Source organism: Pundamilia nyererei, unplaced genomic scaffold, assembly GCF_000239375.1.
Source record: "Pundamilia nyererei isolate P.nyererei 1_Seehausen unplaced genomic scaffold, PunNye1.0 scaffold00009, whole genome shotgun sequence".
Taxonomy (NCBI): Eukaryota; Metazoa; Chordata; class Actinopteri; order Cichliformes; family Cichlidae; genus Pundamilia; species Pundamilia nyererei.
In genome coordinates, this window is record NW_005187410.1 from 4523624 (window position 1) to 4543239 (window position 19616).

Below are 19616 nucleotides of genomic sequence, written 5' to 3' on the forward strand. Positions count from 1 at the left end.
GGGGGGGGAGACACTCCTGGCTCTCCCGGTTTTTCACCTCATTTTAAAGTCATTAAACTGTGATCTTCATGACAGTTGAAATGTCTAAAGATCCCAAACAAAAGCTTTACTGCGGGCATATGGGACACCAACCAATAAAAGAAGGTGCGTGCTTGGACGGCAACCCATGTGTACAGTGTAATCACCAACAGTGCAAACAAAGAAAGATGTGCTATGAACTGTACAATCCTAAACCACACCCTGTGTGTTTGAGAAAGGACAATACAGTCACTTGACCAGCAACTGCTAGTAACACTTCCTGTGACTCTGTAAGTGCAGCAAAGCAGCAGGTGCAGATCCTTTTTGTGTGTGTTATGAACCACTTATGTATAATGTTCAAATTTCTTTGTGTGCAACACAACACACAAAACCGTGACAATTTGGACAGATGTAGAAAATATGTGGCCCGACAGTGATTTTGCAGACTTTGACCCCAAACAGCTAACACACCTACAGGAGAGATTGTTTATTTTAAAGAGTTCATTTGATCATGCTTGATGTTTTGCTCTATTACAGTGTTCAGGAAGAATGAGAAATCCAGGTTATACAAACATACTGTGCTATACGAAGATTTGTTTAATGGTTTATAGGCATGTCCTTGTTCAGAATTTGTTTGGTGACAATTAAAAACAGACAGTCGGCTCTCTGAGTGACCATTTTGCTTTTAAATCCGAGTATGTACGATATGATATATAAGAGCATGTAGACTTCATCAGACAGTGTCACAGTAACAAAAACTAGACTTCAACAGTGCAGTGCCTTGGTAAATGACTCCAGTGTTTTGGCAGTTTTTCCTTGTGTAAATGGGCCATGTTAATGTCAACATTTCATTGTTATTCTGTTGTCTAACAACAGGAGCAGAAAAATATGCCCGTAAGAAGAGACTGATTGTGAATTCAGCTGTATCGAAATATGATATAAATGAGTGCAGAGAAGAGAGAAGAAAACAAAACAGATGTAAACTGAACAGAAAGCCAGCTGTGTTTAGCTGCAATGAAAAAGACAAAGCAAAATTAAGTCCAAGTAACACACGACTCTTCTCTATCGGTTATAAATTGGTCAAGTTTCCACAGTTCATGGCCAGCATTTTATTTTCCTGGAGATCTGATCTGTGTACAGTGATTAAAGCTAATCATTATGTTGACCACATTAGATGCACCAGGCAATGTTTGGTTTCTTTTACTGAAACTATCAGACTCAAGGGGGAAAAGCAAAAAACTCCTATTACCTCAGAACACCAGGTTACTGTTGTTCGAGTCAGAATTAACATGTTTGTACATTAGTCATACCAACACATTAACTAGTTATGCATTCTGCAAGGTAAAATTACTGTTTTTGTTATCAGCAGAGACTGATGGTTTTAACCAAGACAACAGTTTCAGTTCCTTTTTATAAAGAGTGGTCTGACAACAGCTTAAGCTTCTACCTAAAAAAAACAACTTTAAATACAGCCTACAGTTAAACTCCTAATGATCTTTAAGTCTGCTAAAATACATTTTGCTCCTGACCATGCACAGTAGTGCATGTTAGCAGCATGCTTTGATACTCCGTTATCAGTAAATTCTAGCTCAATTCCAGCCTATTAGTTACCCATTTTCTAAGTAGAAAGAGGGGGAAACTGGCATGCAAACGTTCTTGTTACAAAGGGGCTGAAAGACTGCTGGGAGTAAGAGACTTTACATATTCACAACTCGTACTTTCATTTAGAAAATTCTCAGCAGAAATGTATTTTAATGATATGGGACCTGTAATGCAGTAGTGCAACATTTTATCCTGCTGATTCAGCTAGAAGGCCTCACAGGCTAACAGCACAGCAACATTTCCTTGTCCTACTAAAGTGTAACTATCCTACCCGCTTTATTTTCAACACCTTTATTCGTCTTATATAGAACATCATGAGTATCATATTTGTGAAATGCATTTGGTAGTCAATCATTTGGTATTTTACATGTTGCTGGACTGCCTTAGAAGAGCTCTTCATCCAGCGTGATTCGTTTTGACACTGGACATGTCTGTCTTTCCTCCATAAAGAGGAAAGACATGTCCAGTGTCTTTCCTTCATAAAGAGGACCTTTGTTTTACACAGCACACCTCCTCCGTCAATAATACTCAGGTTACTTAGAGAGTTAATACTGTTCTAAGGCAGAGTACAAAGAACTTCCTCTCTCCTAGTCAGCTACAACTCAAGTGCACTCAGTCCCAGTGCCAACTCTGACTAATAGACAGTGGAGAATGATGCTGTGCTAGCAAAAGGCTTTAGTTTTCCAGGTAGGAATGTTCACTGTGGGACAATCATGAGAGCACAACCAGCCCACGCTGTTGTGGTCCAAATCCGGGCAGATATCATCGTTTTAACAAACTCCTGCCCTATGATGCAGTGTGTGCATCAATCAGCCCTACTTTTCAAAAAGAATCACAGTCTAAGTAGAGCCACATAGAATATCCACCTGATCACATATTTGTCTGTTGCATAAGGTATCTGGTTTTCAGTTTCTATATTTGGGCGTTCATTATCTTTTGTTTTCAAATGGAAAACTATTTAACCACACAGCCCTGAAGCCTCAACATACTTTTCACTCCAGACAATGATCATCATGTCATGTCACGTCATTATCGACATCTTGGCGACATCAGTGAAAGATTCCACCACTTTTCTCAGTCTTTTAGGCACCTGACTACTTAGCTGATCTCCTCTGTCTGTACAGCCCTCAGAGAGCACTAAGATCATCGGGCCAACTGCTCTTGGTGCAACCTAGGTCTCGGCTGAAGACCAGAGGAGACCGTGCCTTTGCTGCACCCAGGCTATGGAATACTCTCCCTCTTCATATTCGCGCGTCAGATTCCATTCAGTCTTTTAAATCACGTTTAAAAACGTATTTGTTTGATCTGGCATTTAAGGCGAATTAGGGTAATTTACATCTGGCTCTGTATTTAGATTATGTAATTATCTTATTTTATATATTTGTAATTTATATTTTATTGTGATTTTTTGTACTGCGATTTTAATGGAAAGCACTTTGGTGTACTTCGGTCTTAAAAATGTGCTATATAAATAAATTTTGATTGATTGATTGATTGATTTTAGCAACTCTTTCCCAAACTAAATAAATAAATCACCAACCTAAAAATCTATGGACAGTAATGCTGCCAATCTCAAGTCTTCTCTACCACGAGAATGCTGCTCAGTCTGAGCTAGCTAAACTGTACACACAAAGGTGTCACCCAAAAAAAGTCTTTACATAGCCTGAGGAAAAACGTAAGAAACTTGGTTTCTTCTGTCTTTTTCTCAGAGTGATACTTGTAAATGTAGCTAAAAATCACAGGCATCATCTTCAACTTATATCTTTAGTTACTTGTCAAGTAACGTCTCAAATATCTGAAGCAAAAACAAGCTCGTATTGTGGACAGCACTCATACTAACTAACATTAGTCCATACATGTAAATCAACAGGGAAATTCATTTTAACATCATTGATCAAAATCCATCCAACCTAACCACTTATTTACCTGAGGAGGGGCTGGAGCCTATGCCACTGACAAAGGGTGAGAAGTTGCGAGTCAACCAAGTAAGATTAATAACTAGGTGTACTTACTACACTGCCGACTTGCCCACATCATGGATGACAATATCCATAATGTGCATCCACATACTGTCCACACAGCAATCAGTGCTCTGGTTAGATGTGCCACATATTGATCAAAATTGTGGTTCTTTTTCAGAATTTACTATGTATGCACCACCTGATGCACCATCAGTGAAGCAAACATTTTGACCTAGCAAACTATGACACACTTGTTTTTTTGTTATGAACAAAGTAACTCATTCGTTAGTTGAGAAAACTGATTTATATATAATTCATTATATATAAATCAGTTTTCTGAAAACGAGATGTCCAAGGCTAAGAGGGATAGTGGATATACTGGCCAACGGATGTTGAATATGAAGCTGCCAGGCAGGAAGAAAAAAGGAAGACCACAAAGATTCATGGATGCAGTGAAAAAGGACATGCAGAGCATTGGTGTAATAGAGGAAGATGCTAGGGTGGGATTGACACAAATGAGCCACTGTGGTGACCCCTAAAGGGAGCAGCCGAAAGAAGAAGAAAACAGTATATTAAAAGGACTATAATTTTCATATTGTTCACATACTTAAGTGTCATGCCAGCAGTTTAGTATGTGAAAATTTGGAACAAGCCCTGCAGATGCCCACTGATACAAACTTACATATGAACTAATTTAACCTGATATCAAGGAGTTCTCTTTTACAGACAGTGAATTGCTACAGAGAAGACAGCTTAGTGTTTTGCTGTGACATGTGTCTATAAAGCTGTGTTTAATCCTGTCATAGCTAGATTTTGGGGGGCTAAGGCACACAGTTTGTGTCCCCTTCAGGCCAGGTCAGCTTCTGGTCCCCTCTCTCAGGACCCCCTACCAGGATGACTGGGATAGGGAGGAGGACCCCACACCCTCAGATAACAGCACATTTCAAGGCCTGGATAAACACTGGGCTGTTCAAATGCTGTGTGAAATCTGCTGGTGTGATTCGTTTCCCCTGTTTTACCAAAAGGTTGATGAGATATGATGACAGTTAAGTATCAGTAGCAGGAAAAAAATAAATAAATCACTTCTGCTTCACACCCCCTAATAACTAGGTGGCGATGTTTGCGCTCGTGATCTGTGTCAATACCAAAAGAGATTACATCAGCTGAAAAACAAGAGTGCAAACTTCTACAATATATAAAACAAATGATAGTACAGGGTTGTCTTTGCTAAATCTAAATTCAATGTGATGCATTATCCCCTAGTCTAGAAGTCTGTATATTCCCACTTATGTGCCTACTCTAGGAAGATGAAATTCACCACTGCTTATTTGGGGAATTATTTTTTTAAAACAGGGACTGAAAGAGAAACATCCCAGAGGAATTTGTGCAGAGGAACTTGCTACCCCCCCAACAAAACCCAAAACAAACAAATACAAAACAAAAAAAAAGAAACAAACTAGCATTTAAATTTTTTAATTGGCCTTGTTAATTGACAATGCCTTTGCTCAAGTATAACTGATATTTGTGTTTATGCAGTGGTGGGTAATAACAGGAAAATTGAATAGTTTAATAAGGTGACACAGACTCTTTAATGTCCATGAATTAATGTTTAGAAGGTTCCTTTAGGTCAGGGGTGTCAAACTCAAATACACAGTGGGCCAAAATTCAAAACTGGAACAAAGTCGCGGGCTAACATTAATATTTATTGAGAAAAAAAAATAAAATCTTCCTCTAGATATAAGAATGAATCTTTTCTTATGGACTCCAACAAGTTTTGCTGAAAAACTGAATATGGAAAAAGCAAAGCTTAATACTAAACAATATATATATTAGCTGTATAATACCAGTAGGCCTGCTCCAATAGTAATTTGCTATGGCTTCGCGGGCCAAATGACATTAGGCTGCGGGCCAAATTTGGCCCGCGGGCCAGAGTTTGACACCTATGCTTTAGGTGGTGACTAAGCCTGGAAAACCCCCATCTCTGGGTAAAATGAGATGAGTCATAAGAAAGAAGTCAAAAATATGTTAATTACAATTGTCCTCTCAATGTTCACCAACACCAACAAAACTAGAGACTCAGGTGGACTATAATGTAAATAAAAAATAACAAGTGTTACTGTTAGCCAGGGTCAACCAAAAAGAGCTGTTGGACAAACTGGATAAATACGCACATCCATGTTGGACAGACATGAAAAATTCCTTAAACAAATAATTCATGATCAAAAGGATAACCTGTCTAAATGAGTTTAAAAAAAATAAAAAATTCATACAGTGCAGTTTCTATGAGTCTACCTCCTTGCAGTCTTGTTCAGCAACACCTACTCTTGGACGCTTTTAAGCAAAGTCAACATTATTATAAAAAAATATGACCAAACAAAACCACTACCCCCCTTATCCCCAAACAGCTCCCCTATTAGTCATGGGGATTAGGGAGACAAGGTTGTCAAACTACCTGTTTTCCTTGACCCTATGATTAAATGAAGCATCATTTAGATTTTCTCAGCTGTGGCAAAACTCATCTGATGATACAGTGCAGCAGCTGTGACGTCAACAAGTCCAACAAAAGCATTCATTCTGAGCATACACTCATTTGTCTTGTGTCTTCTGGGAAACACCCCAGTCAGACACCACTGCTGAGTCAGTGCGACGGTGGTTTATAATGAAGGTGCTGTGCAATTTGTTTTAGGTTTTTTTGTTTTTGTCTCAGATGAGCAACAATGCTTCAGATGCAAACAACACAAAATACTTACCAGAATGGGATCCGTAGAGAACTTGATTTTCCTTTTTAAGGGAGGCTCTTCCTCATCTGACAAACCAAGGACCTCATAACAGTCATCGTATTCCCCATACATCTGATCCTCCTCATCTTCCTCCTCCTCTTCCCTGAGGACCTGGTCCACTTCCCTGTCATCCACAAACGCTGCATTTTCTATACCATACACTACTGGAGAAGCTCTATCCTGTATGCCCTGGCCCACCTGCTCCTCCAGCTCACCCTCTTCTTCTGCTGCTGCTTCATCATCTACGTCACGTGTGTCTTCACTATCCCGACTCACAACTACATTGTCTTCCATTCTCTCTTTCAGCCCAAATTCCCCATTATCCTCTAAGAGTGTACCTTCGCCTACATCCTCTGCAGTCCATTGTGCCTCTTTTGTGTCATCTCTTAATAAGACCTGGTGGGCAGGGGTACAGTTCAGTTTTTCTGGAGCATGGGTTCTTTTCAGGTCTAACTGCTGATCTTTGGGTTGCTGAACCTTCTGAGCCTGAAACACATCGTCATTATTCTCATCTTCATTCTCCTCACTTTCCGAGGACTCATGCTGAACCACTACCAGTTCAGCACGTACCATGCCCACCCCTTTGGATTCTGGAGAGGAGTTTTGACTGGGAATCTTGTCCCCAACAGGACTGCGTGCTACACGGTCATTACTCTTGGCTTTTTCAGGGTATTTGCCCCCGTTGTCATTCTGTAAGCCACCAGCTGATGGAAGAGGCTGTTTCACATCCCTTGGGGGTGGACTTTGTGGTTTGCCCCTCTCTGAGTCAACAGATGTCCTACTAAATCCATCACCAGATGATGTCAAGCACTTGTGACCATGGCTAACTGGGCTTGTTTGCTCTGGTGAGAGAGGTTTGTGGGTGGCATCGGTTGTAAAAGAAACTGATTTGGATGCTGAACTGGTAGCTGGAAATGTTGGTTTTGGCCCAATATTTGTCCCTAAAGGTGCTGGTTTGTTGTCTCTCTTTTTGTTAGTGGCATCAGAGAAAGAGTCTACGGCGTCTTTAACAGGAGATGTAGGTTTATGTAAGGTGTCCCCTGTTGGAGAGGTAGGCACTATGTGTGCAGTGGTACTGTGTTGTTTAGCAGATGTTGTGCTACTGTCTTCTGAGTCATTCTCAACTATATAATTCTCCAACCTCTTTGACAAGGGCCCCGCATTTAGTGACACCCGAGGCAGTTTCTCAATATCAGCCTTCTCATCTGGCCGATTTTTAACTGCAGGTGAAGGGGTTTGCTCTGATTTGTTAGTGGTCTCTGATCCCGATACTCTCCTTGTGCTTTTCCCTTCATCAGAGGCACTTCCAAGTGACAAACGATTTACTACTCTGTTTGGAGATTGTTTTTCCACGCCAGGCTGCTCTTTAATGCCCCTTTCAAAGAGTTTTCTGGTCACAGAAAACTTCTCTGCCAAGGCCACTTTGTCAATCTCAGCATCTTCTCCCTTGGGCGTTTTATCCAAAATGTGCGATTCTGGGCTTGCTGCACTGTTCAAGTTAAGTCTGTGAGTGCTGACCGGAAACTGCACCTTTGGTGGAGACACCTGGGTTACATCAGACTTTAAATTCACTTTCCCATCTTGGCTCTCCTGTTGCTGACCATCCATCTGTAGGAATATATTCTTTATCTTGTTCACTCTGGTCCCAAAAGGCCTCCCCCTTGAGTCCTCCCGGTTGTCACTGGATCCATTTGCAAAGGTATTAGACGCATTTTCGGACTTTGTCCCATCAAAGGAGCACTTAATGGCGTGGAAGTCAGACTTGTATGCATTTCTGTGAGGGGACGCGCTCCTCAGGCTCCTCTCGCCTGCTTTGCTCTCCGCTTTGATCATTCTGTTTGTTTACGCTGCACACAACTCTTAAAATCCAGCTCTGGAGAGAGTTGCAGTGTTTGACGGTGAGCAATTGTCCCTCGACAACTTTACACAACTGATGTCATGGGTCCGGCGGAGAATTTCTGGAGCACGGTTGTATCAACTAAGCACAAGCAGTAAAGTCTCCTACAGAGAGAAAAGCAGAGCAAAGTCTATCAGTGCATGGACGAAACAATGCGGTCTCACCACAGCCAACGACAACGTTAGCTATTTTAGAAACTGGACGCAAACAGGTCGTTCAACTTTCAAATCAAAATAGCCTGAAATGTAGCTTCAGGTAAGCCTGCAACTTATGTTGCACTTCATTTGGCTAGCAACTTGGAAAGGTTAGCGTGAACAGCCGATTGTGTGTATTAGCGCTAAGGTACAGCAACATTATGAGGCTCTAAAGCCACTTTAATGAACTACGAACTTCTTTTTGAACAAATTAAACCGGTTAAACATTACTCAAAACGTCGGCACCGCCAAACATTGATTTAAAAAAAAAGCGCGACCAACTTCAGCTTAGTCGGCCAACAGTTCAATAGGAGCGAACGTTGGTATTTCGCTCTCGACAACTCATTGTGGCAATTCCAGCACGAGTTGTTGACAATATTTCAACATAAAACACCACACCAAGGTGAACAACTTTCTCAGCCTCTCACCTCTTTGTTGTTCCATCGTGCTAGCCCTCTAAAACTCGTCAAGCGTTTCAGTTTTACACTACCAAAGTTGTCCCTTCTCCTTGCTCACCGCCATCATTCCCCCGCTCCAGCGGCTTTTTCCCCCCTGCCTCCTCTTTGCACTTCCAGACCTGCCGCGGAGCTGCGCGCGCACACGAGTCTTCTGTCTGTCTGCACGGGCGCGCCGCTGGGACAGACGGAGTGATCGGGAGCGCGCGCACATTCCAGGACTGTAACCCACCGCTTTCCTCGCTCCACCCTCCACTCTATTTCTCCACAGACACGAGGAGGAGTGGAGGGAAAGGCGTGGGAAGCTCACCCTAAAAGTCAGAGAGCTCACCTAAAGCTTCGGGCGGATAAAATGGAAACTTTTAACAGTACTCGTTGCAGAACATGTAGAGCATGTCAACAATACCATTATTTTTCTTTAGATAGGCCCCAATGAAAAAGGCATTTCCTTACAACCTTTCCAGTAGAATGGGATCTCTGACTTTTTGCTGTTATAATATGTCACACATTAAGTTCAGTTTGGCCAACATACCACAGCAGGAGCACTCCTCAAGCTGTAACAAAGTTATGATACCGTTAGGTGTATCTGGGCTTCGGATTAAAGATTAATATAAAAGCAATAAAATAAGTTGGTAGTGTGGACCAAACAGATCTGAGATTAAACAGGCGAAGGCTGTGTAATAAAAAATGTCAATGATCATAGTGTCACGTACGGTATTGCACAAAGGTTTTGAGCCACCATTCATTTTTCTATATTTCACTTCCAAGGAGTCAGGCTTTCTTGTAATTTTTAAGAAGAATATTTCTCCAGGCTTTATATAGACATAGTTGCTTTTTCACTCATTTCCAGCCCAGCCTTTGTATCTGACCATTTTCAGAGGAATGTTTGTGCTTACACTAAACACTGACCTATGAATCATTCAAGCATAAAAAGCGCACTTAACGCAAGAGATGGAGTGTTGTGTCTACGCAAAACTGTCACACACAAAAACACATAATATTGTGCCCTGATATTTTCCTATTTCTGTTCCTATTTCTTTAACTGAATGTCAAATGTCAAACATAAGAAACTGACAGGCATACAATAATATTTCTGAGTCAACAAGCTGATTCCCAAAAAACTTGTGTACTGTGTCCTTAAGAAATCTAAGGAAACTGGACAGAAGAAATGGCAGGCATAAGAAAACAGCTGAACTATATCTGAAAGTCATGTCCTTAAGAATTGAGAAAAAAAAATCCAACAAAGACCTGACACAGAATGTCAGGTCAGTCATGAATTGGCCTCAGAGCCTGGAGCTCAACATTGCAGAAGTAGTGTGGGATCATCTTGAAAGAGAATAGCACAAAAGGCAACGATCATCCAGCTTTGACAGCTTTGAATGTCTTTCAAAAAGCCTGGCCTGTTCCTAAGGACTGCTTATGAAATGACAAGAAGTCTTATCTAAAAGAGCTCGGGCTGTGTTGATGAATAAGGGTGGTCGTACCAAATATTGAGTTTCAAATGCGTTAGAATTGTACAACCTCTGCATTTGCTTTTAATTACAACGCTGACTTGTATGCTTGCATTATTGTTTAAATAAATCAATGAATTTGCTTCCAACTTTAATAACAAAATATAAAGAAATGAGGGGTGGATCAAGACCTTTTGCACAGTGCTGTAATTGAAAATTGTCTCTGCTTTTATAGCTTGGACATCTTTGACCTTCCTCAAAGGCCCAAGACCCAGGGGAGTCAGTAGTTTCTGGTATCAGATTAATAGGTCTTTTGACACCACACAGGTGGAGCAATAAAATGAAATTGTAGTTTACTGATTTCATGCTGAGCTTTTCACATAAGGACGGTCAGTGTTACACTGGGATATTTGAGTAGAACAGAGTGGTTGTTAATATTAGCTGCACTGACATTTTTTCCTTCAATCACAATTCAAAATGTGTGAAAAGGGCCCATTGTTCAGAGCAGATAATAGGGTCATATAAAGAAAAGAAGTCTTATTCTGTGAGCGAGAAATGCATTTCTATGCTTGCCTTTCTTATCATTCTCTTATCACATCTTTTGACCACTCAGATTTATCTCAGGAATGATGCTGGGGTTGTTAAAAGCCTTCAATTCTAAAGCCACTGGAGCAGAGCTCATTTCATGATAAGGTCCAAAGTATACATCCTGTATGTCCTCAAGGCAGATGGTTAGAAATTTACAGAAATGTATAGCTTCTGGAGGGAAGTGCAACCAGGAATATGGCAAAGCAGAGAAAGTTTGTAACACATAATCATACAAACACACGCTAAAGAGCCAATTTGGGTTAAAATGTGAAACAGGAAGTGCAGCGCTAAGCGCTGAGAGACAAATTAAACAATTCCAACAAGACCAAACTGAAATGCATACGGTTAGGCCCAGAAGATTTTTTTGCAATCTTACCTTTTCCGTCTTTATGACCAGTTGACACTTGTTGATTCGAAGCACTGAACTTGAGTTCTGTAGATGTTCACTTTAACTCTCAAAACAAGGTTACAAAAAGATGCTGATGCTAATGAAAAAGAGCATCATTCGACTGGAAAAACAATATAAATCTATCAGACCGAGGGCAAAACATTTAGGACTGACTAAATAAAATATCTTGTACATATTAAAAAAGAAATAGAGAGAATGCTTTGACCTGTTCAGCAGCACAACCTTTGCAACCTGTTCTTTAATCTGTGCCTTTTCTATTACGTGCCTTTCTCTTGTTTTGTATATATTTCTCCTGTTTGTTATTTTTTCTTGCTGTCTTACTATTTATATTTTATTCCTACAGATTTGGTGTGAAGCATGGACAATAAAGGGCTATTCTATTCTATTCTATTCTATTCTATTCTATTCTATTCTATTCTATTCTATTCTAGCCCTAGTGGACCACAAAAGATAATTAAAGTGCATGATGGTAGAATTATTTCTATGGTTAAGAAAAACTTCAAAAACACCTTCATAATATCAAACAAAGTCATAAACACTCTCCAGGGGGTAGGCGTATCATTGTCATCAACAGACGCCTAAATACAGAGAGTTTTCAGAAGGTTTTCAAATAGGTGCAAACCACTGATTATGTTCAAGAACAGAAAGGCCAAATTAGACTTGGCAGAAAACTCTGAAAAGAGCACGCACAAAATAATTCTTTAAACAGAGGAAACCAAGATTAATTTGAACCAGAATGGTGGGGGCAAGAGAACATGGTGGAAGCATTGTTGTGACTTGGGCATATTTGGCTGCCAGTGGAACTAGTCACTAGTTTTTATTGATAATGTGACTGCTGCTAGAAGTAGCAGGATGAATTCTGAAGTGTACATGGTTTTAAGCACCGGTCAGATTCAGGCAAATGCTGGAAAACTGACCAGGCAGCTCTTCACAATGTAAATGGATAATGGCTGAATGCATAATGGGAAAACAACCCAAGAGAAATGTGATATTCAACTCAACAGAGCTTTTCAGTCCCTGAAGACAACTCTGAAGAGAGGACTCACAAACAAGCAGCAACTGAAGGTTGTTTGTATAGCTGTGGGCGTGACAGAGCATCTCAAGGGAGGAAGTGCAGCATTTAATGATCTCAATGGTTTGTAGACTTCAGACATTCATTGGCTGCAAAGGATTTTCACCCAAGTATTAAAAACAGTCCTCATATTTCAAATCACTGTATTTTGTTCAATTACTTTTGAGTTAACTTTTGTTACACTCTTTGAATTAAAGGTGAAAGTCTACAAGTTCATATTTTAATTGCTTGATTTAAAATCCACTGCGGTGGTACGCAGAGGCAAAACAAACAAACAAACAAAAAAAAACCTGCAGAAACTGCATAAATATATTGACTACAAGTGCAGGGCAGTTTGGCTCAGCTGTAGTGTGTAGTGTAATACTTTGCTTGTGTTAATTAAAAATATAACACGGACTAACGGTGTCATGAATTCAGCAATGTCATGTGTCTCAGCAGTGATCGTGACTTGGTATTTCTCCATATAACACAAAGTCTGTCAGAAGTATCTACTGAGAATATATATGACCTCAATAAAAAATGGGTCACCAGCAGAGATCTTATATCCTTTATGTGCTCGCTCTAGCTTTAATTAGTATTTTGGGTCCGTTTTTAGTACCTAATTTCATATTCATTATGCTTAAATTATCTGTCAAAGTGAGTGTACAGGACAGTCAGTTTCTCATCGTAGCAGGATAAAACTCCCAAAACACAAAGCCTGCAGATTTTACTTGATATTCACTTTACAAATCAGGTCCCCTCCCAGGAGAGCCATAGTTGTGCGAGTTAACTCTCCACTACACAGTCCATGTACAGTGGTTTGATTCAGAAAAAAAAGAGACATTCTGTCTTTTGAGCTCAGCTACAAAGATGCTGAATGAGAGCGCCGTCAGATTTCCTCAGTGGCTAAGAACCTACATTGCAAAAATATCATCCAGTCAAGCTGACCTAGGAAACAGAAGCCAGATCAAGTGCGAGAAGACATCAACGGAATATTTGAATATTTTGTTACAAACTGGCGAATCAGAGTCCACCTTTGAATTAATAATGGTATATAGATTTTAGCTTAGCAGATATTTGTTTGGATGTTTTAAACATGTGTAGTGTTACATTTGAAGAAATATTTATATGTGTTGAAGACAGTCTGTAGTAAGTGTATATGCAACTACAAGGAGCGTTATATAACAAAATGCAAATAGATGAGTAATTATTGATAAAGAGAAACCAGACAGTAGCAAGAGCTTTGAGCAGATGGTGTTATTTATTCAGCTGCCTAAGGAATAATCCCATCTACATTTTTAATTGTATAGGTTATGAAATATTAAATGAACAACTCTGATTTTTTTCCTATCACAGATCACTACTTTAGGATCCCGATTACTAAATTCTCCTCAGAGTATATTTATAAATAAAATAAGAAAGCATTTTGGGCTGTTTTAGCCCATCATTGTAAATTTGCGCCTTAAAACATTGATGGAGACATCTCTGGAAAAGATCCAGTCCTCAGGCATTTCCTCTGGAGTTATCTGCCCTAGCATTCCATCTGAGACGTGGTTATCTGATATATAAAGTTTTATGTAGCTCCTTAAAGCCGCTCCCATGTAGTTTATGCAAGCTTCTTGCTTGTTTACGCCATACTGCACGGCTTTCAAAGGTGTTCTGTGCTCATTTGTTTTATGTAAATCCAGTGACATTTAACCGCCATGGGAATGCTGAAACTCGTGCTGGAACAGTGTAAATTATGGAGCACATTGCTTTAAACACAACTTCTTTTGAATGTGGCATTGTAATTCAGTAATTTAGGTCTGCAAACACATATATCATGGCTCAGAATTATTATCTGACAAGAAGAAATTTAACACGTTTAATCCTGAAGATACTTTTTTGTGAAGCACCGATTTCAAAAGAGTTATATACCAGCAGTAGCAAATATTTCTCCAAATGCTCATCAGCATTTTGAAATTATGCTGTGTGTGCACATAAGGGTTGCATGTGTCCATGTGTTTACCATTTTCAGCTTGCAGGAGCATCTCCTAGCAACTGTGGGCCTGAAAAGCCACATACACAGTCAGTGGGCTCAGGATACGATGGCACATTGCAGCCAGTGGTCCCTATAGCAACATTTCAAACACCATCGAATGCACGGGGAAAACCAAATGGAAAAAGGAGCAGGTGAGCTGCTGAGAGTGGAACCTTTGAGACAGTGTCTCAGACTCTTGCAGGCACAAGAAATACTCCACACCTGGTGTCTTGTCTGTTTTTCTGCAGAACTACTCTTTTCTGTTTTCTTTTACAACAAATATTTGTTTGCAGCAGAAAGAAATGAAAACCCTTTCAGTCGTTACCTTCGTAAATCTTTTTGTTATGTCTTGAACTGATAGCTTGCAGAGTTGCAGTGCATGGCAAATTACTGCAGCGCATGTTGACGTCTTCGCACATTGTTATGTGTTGGTCCATTGCTGCTGTGAGTTAGTGGTATGCAGCATTACAGGAATGCGTGTTTTGTGTTATGCATGCCCTGGCCTGAACTCAGCCTCACACCTCAGCTATTTATTTTAACAAGAAAGGGCAAGACATGTAAGTTCAGCTCACTGGGAAGAAAAACATGTGGGCTGACAACGCAATCTTAATTTAAGGTCCACTGAAAGATCAGAAACAGACAGAGAAACACCTAAAAGTTTCCTTCAGGTGCAGGGCACAGCTCCCTTTGGTTAGACGCCTACATTTTTAAAATCAAAACAAGACTGAATGCACTTCCCTTTTCTCGGCTCCAGGAATCGAATAGGTTTGTGCCCGGATTCATCTGTTCTTAGGTGGTTTTTTAGAACAAATGCTGCCATCTTGCTGTCAGTAAAGGAACTGGATTTTAAATATTGGCTTGGTGAAATTCTCCTGAAGGAGAACCACTTTGGAACCGGTGTTGGGTGCAGATCTGATGTTTCGAAACATTTCCTTTATCTTTAAGATCTTCCATTTTTATCACTATCTTATTATTTATGTAATGCTATCCCCACAAAGAAGGTTATGCAGTGTTTGCAAGCGTGTCATTACGCTGTCTGTAAAAAAAAAGAGTTTTGAATGAATTCTGATTAAAAAAAAAAATCTTGTAGAGTTGGGTCATATTAACACTTTGTTGAAAATTGAAATTTGTCTTTCACCCACCAAGGTCACCAAGGTCAACTTAATGGTTTGTTGGTCAAAAATTAACATTTGACCTCTGACCTCTCCTTCAACATCAACAGATGATCTGAAGGTCAAAGTGATAATAATGCTACATAGAGTTATTTGAAATGACAATAGTTGTCAGACTGACAAGAACATGCTGGCATGGGATACATTTGGAGAAAAGCTGATTCATTTTATTATGGCTTTGTTGTGTGTATTACAATAAGACGCTATAACCATTTAAGTATGTAATAATATGAATAAATGTACAATATTTCTTAATAATAATAATAATTATTAATTGAAAAAAATTAACTTGTGATAACAAAAAAATCACTTGATATTTATTAAACATAATTTTAATAAATGAACTTTACTAAACGGGAAGATGAATGCTCGGTATTTACTGTATCTACTCAAGTAAAAAAAAAAAAAAAAAAAAAAAAAGTAATTGTACTCAAAATTATATCAGTTATATTAAATCTTCCAGTAGTCACAGATTTCAAAAGGCCAAGTAAATCTTTGCACTTATTTTTACTGCACTACAAACATCTTAACGTAAAACAAAATGAATATATAGAAAGTACAATATTATTCCTGCTCTGGTCGAGGGTTTTCCTCTTGGACTGCTTCTTGTTTGGTGTTTCTCTCAAACTATCCAAACCTCACTACCTCCTGTTAATCCCACCCTGAAAGGCATTAACTAAATATTTAGTTAAATGATGGAAACAGGACTATACTTAGAAGCCCTACTTTTATTATGATTTAGTCAACTTGTGGATGAAACTTTCTTTACTTGAGATTAGAGACAAAAATCTTTTTTTAGGAAGAGTATTCTTTTATGCCTTTTAGTGCTGATGACTTGTGTTCAGTAAAAATTAAGTAAATAAATAAATAAATAAACATAAGCCTGTAACTTAGGTACCAAGGTATCTGAGCATCAGATGATGGAAAAGAAAATAATTACAGAGGCTTGGTTTTTCTTTCTATGAGGTACTTTGTTGCCAGGGTAACTGAAGTAAAGCAATGGGCTTTTTATTATGTGGCTTGTCATAACAAAGCCCAATTTTCTCATGGCTATTATGAAAATGTTCCCACTTTGATATGTTGGAAATGTCATCCACTATACAGGGATGAGAGGCGTGCTGCAGTCAGTTAAAACAGCCATGTGTACTCAGATAGTTTGCTTCAGTGTTTTGGACTTGACTGTATGCAGTCTGTAATTGATCAGATCCACAATCTATAAGAAAAAAAAGATTTTGTTGCCATTTTGCATCTTTACACCATCACAGTGAGTTTAAATCAGACAATCAAAATGTGATTTAAGTGCAGAATTTCAGCTTAAATTAAAGGGATTTAACTTAAACTGTTTAGGTGGTAGCTATTTCTAAGCACAGACCTCCATTGACAGACCCTCAAAATTAAACAAATATTAAATAAATAAGGGATTGTTTTAAATACATGTCCTAACATTTCCAGTCAATGACTGCGTGAAGTCCAGAATCTATGGATTTCACCAAATGTTGTTTCCTCCCTTGAGATGCTCCATTAGGTCTTTTGTAAAGCCACCTTTGGATGCTGCTTGTTTGTGGGTGTCTCTCCATTCAGTTTTGTGTTAAATGTCTGAACAGCATGCTCCACTGGGTTAGATCAGGTGACTGGCTTGGCCGTCGAAGACTATCCTATTTCTTTGCCCTGAGAAATCTTGGGTTGCCTTTGCGACTTTGGCTCTTTGTCCATTTGTACTGTGAAGAGCTGTCTGGTTAGTTTTTCAGCATTTGCCTGAATCTGAGTGGAGCTTATATCCCTGTACACTTCAGAGTTCATCCTGCTACTTCTATCAGCTGTCACATCACAAATTATTCTGTGGTCTTGCGGGTCTTTTGTTGTTGTTTAGTCAACCTGTTCTTCCATTCTGTTTATAAAAAAATTAAAGTGGTTTGCTGTTGGTTTATTTTTGCATCACTTTGGACCTCATATTGAAAATGCCAGTGGAAAAATGAACAACAGGTCTCACCTAGCCATGGAGCTGCTTTTCAGTCAATTTTCCAACTAATTTTGATCTTCTGAAAATGGTGGAACTCAGAAAATAAGGTCTGTAAAAACCAATAAATCAAAGCTGAAAGTCTGCACTTCAATCACGTCTCGATTGTTTGATTTTAAACCATCTGTGGCGGTTCACAGAAGCAAAACTACAAAAGCTGTATCACTGTCTAAATACTTATGAACATTAATGTGATTACGACCAATCACAGGTCACCTGTATGCCCTCCACCTCACCTTTGCAACAGTATCCTTCAGTAGAGAAGTGCCACTTTGTGCTGACTCACCTCATTCAAGCAACAAAAGCTGCTTCTATTTACAGCTCTCGGTGTAAGTTCAACAGCTCTAAAAATGAAATGACTGGAAAATTCCAAGCAACAGTTTGATCTTAACACGAACACTGGGACATACTGATCTATGAGACTGCGTTCATTTTACCTGCATGTGCCTAAAAATTGCAATAGCAGAAACTGACCTCCATTGCTGAAAAAAATAATGAGTGACCGAGCTCTGTTTTCCCTCAGCCACATCTCTGCTGAAAACTGTTGCCGTCCTCAGTTTGAGATTTTCTTTCTTAACAACATAGCTTTTCACTACAGCTGCATAAAACCCGTCAGTGTGGGCTGTTTTTCGTCCACGCTGCTCCCGCCCAGGTAAGCAGGGACAGCGAGGACTGTCAGCAGTGAGTGAGTGAAGGCAGATGAAGCGCTGCTGTCGTTGGTCCAGCCCTCTCCTCCGCATTAGCAGCAGCAGCAGCAACAGCAGGATCGCAAGATGGTAGCAGCGCACACTTCTTCACATTCCTCGGAATCTGCCGAGTGGATGATTTGTCTGGATAAGAGGTAATCACTTTACACCATTTCACCCGACCCATCTCAGGCTAGTGTAAGAGCGATGAATTAACGAGGAAATATCGCGATTTGGATTTTTATCCTGTAAGGAACTTGGGCGTTGTGTTTCAGTGGCTGCATTTAAACATTCAAATAAACGGAATTAGGACGTCGTGAGTCCGATCACAGCTTGAGTTAGTGCATCCTTGGACGCGCCAAGGTTACCTTTCCTACAGCCTCTGACCTCACTGTTGACTAAAGGAGTCACGCACAGTGATCCACTTAGCTGTAGAGTTGGGGAAAGCAAAGGCATCAGCTTCAGACTGGGATTTATTAATTATGTCAAATTACTTGCCAATTACTTGGCTCTTTGATGCATTCTACTTACTTCAATTGCTCACTATCTGGGATTATTGTAATAATCAGCAGCAAACTGCTTTCTGTGACTACTGGAAGATCAAAGATCAAATACTGATATCATTATAATAAGACATTAAAAGATATTTAATATGTGTCATGGTTATAAATGTATAGTACTTTTTTATTTGAGAGAAATTTGTTCTGCAACTTTTGCCGTGAGCAGTAATGAAATTGCTGAATGCAGGCGGACATAGAGGATTATTGCAAGGGTGGCCAAGCTATGACCATTAACTATATTGGAGTCCTTCAGCTAGCAAAAATCTTTTTTCTGCTTGGCATAATGCTGCAGGAAAATCAGTCAACTTTTCAATCTTGTGCTCTTTTGACTTGATTGTGCCAACATAGCAGCCACGTACAAGTATTACTGAGGACTCATATAAAGTACTGCTTCTTTCTGCTGCTCCCTTATTCACAAACAGTCACCACAGCAGGTAACTCTGCGTGTTTAACCTCATAGATTTTTTTTTAACAATTGCCCCTCCTTGACTCTTTCTATCTTCTGCTGGATCAAACAGGGATCTTTCACTTATTAGGTGAATGTGTTAACCTCTACACTATGAAGTCAGAAAAACTGCAGGCAGGCTGGCTTCACCATTTGTTGTGTTGATGGTTTTGTCACAGAGATGTGGCCCTTTAGTCTGTTTTGGCCACGGCCACATCTATCTATCTATCTATCTATCTATCTATCTATCTATCTATCTATCTATCTATCTATCTATCTATCTATCTATCTATCTATCTATCTATCTATC

General features: G+C 39.5%; 2 protein-coding genes across 4 annotated transcripts in view; one reads left to right on the forward strand and one right to left on the reverse strand.

The window, feature by feature from the left end:
* ppp1r9ala (protein phosphatase 1 regulatory subunit 9A-like A) overlaps positions 1–9101 on the reverse strand; it is a 37852-nt gene extending 28751 nt beyond the window's left edge. For 2 of the 3 annotated variants that reach the window (XM_005723482.2, XM_005723481.2), the window contains exons 1-2: positions 8881–9101; positions 6332–8362 (exon numbers count right to left, since the gene is read on the reverse strand). In XM_005723482.2, coding sequence (XP_005723539.1) covers positions 6332–8194 — 1863 coding nt within the window. In that variant the 5' untranslated portion in view covers positions 8195–8362; positions 8881–9101. The remainder of the gene's footprint in view (positions 1–6331; positions 8363–8880) is intronic. The other variant, XM_005723483.2, reaches the window with a different exon arrangement.
* A 9234-nt stretch (positions 9102–18335) lies between these two features.
* Positions 18336–19616, forward strand: part of rapgef4a (Rap guanine nucleotide exchange factor 4a) — a 36069-nt gene continuing 34788 nt past the window's right edge. Inside the window, exon 1 of the mRNA XM_005723650.1 lies at positions 18336–18456. Coding sequence (XP_005723707.1) covers positions 18389–18456 — 68 coding nt within the window. The 5' untranslated portion in view covers positions 18336–18388. The remainder of the gene's footprint in view (positions 18457–19616) is intronic.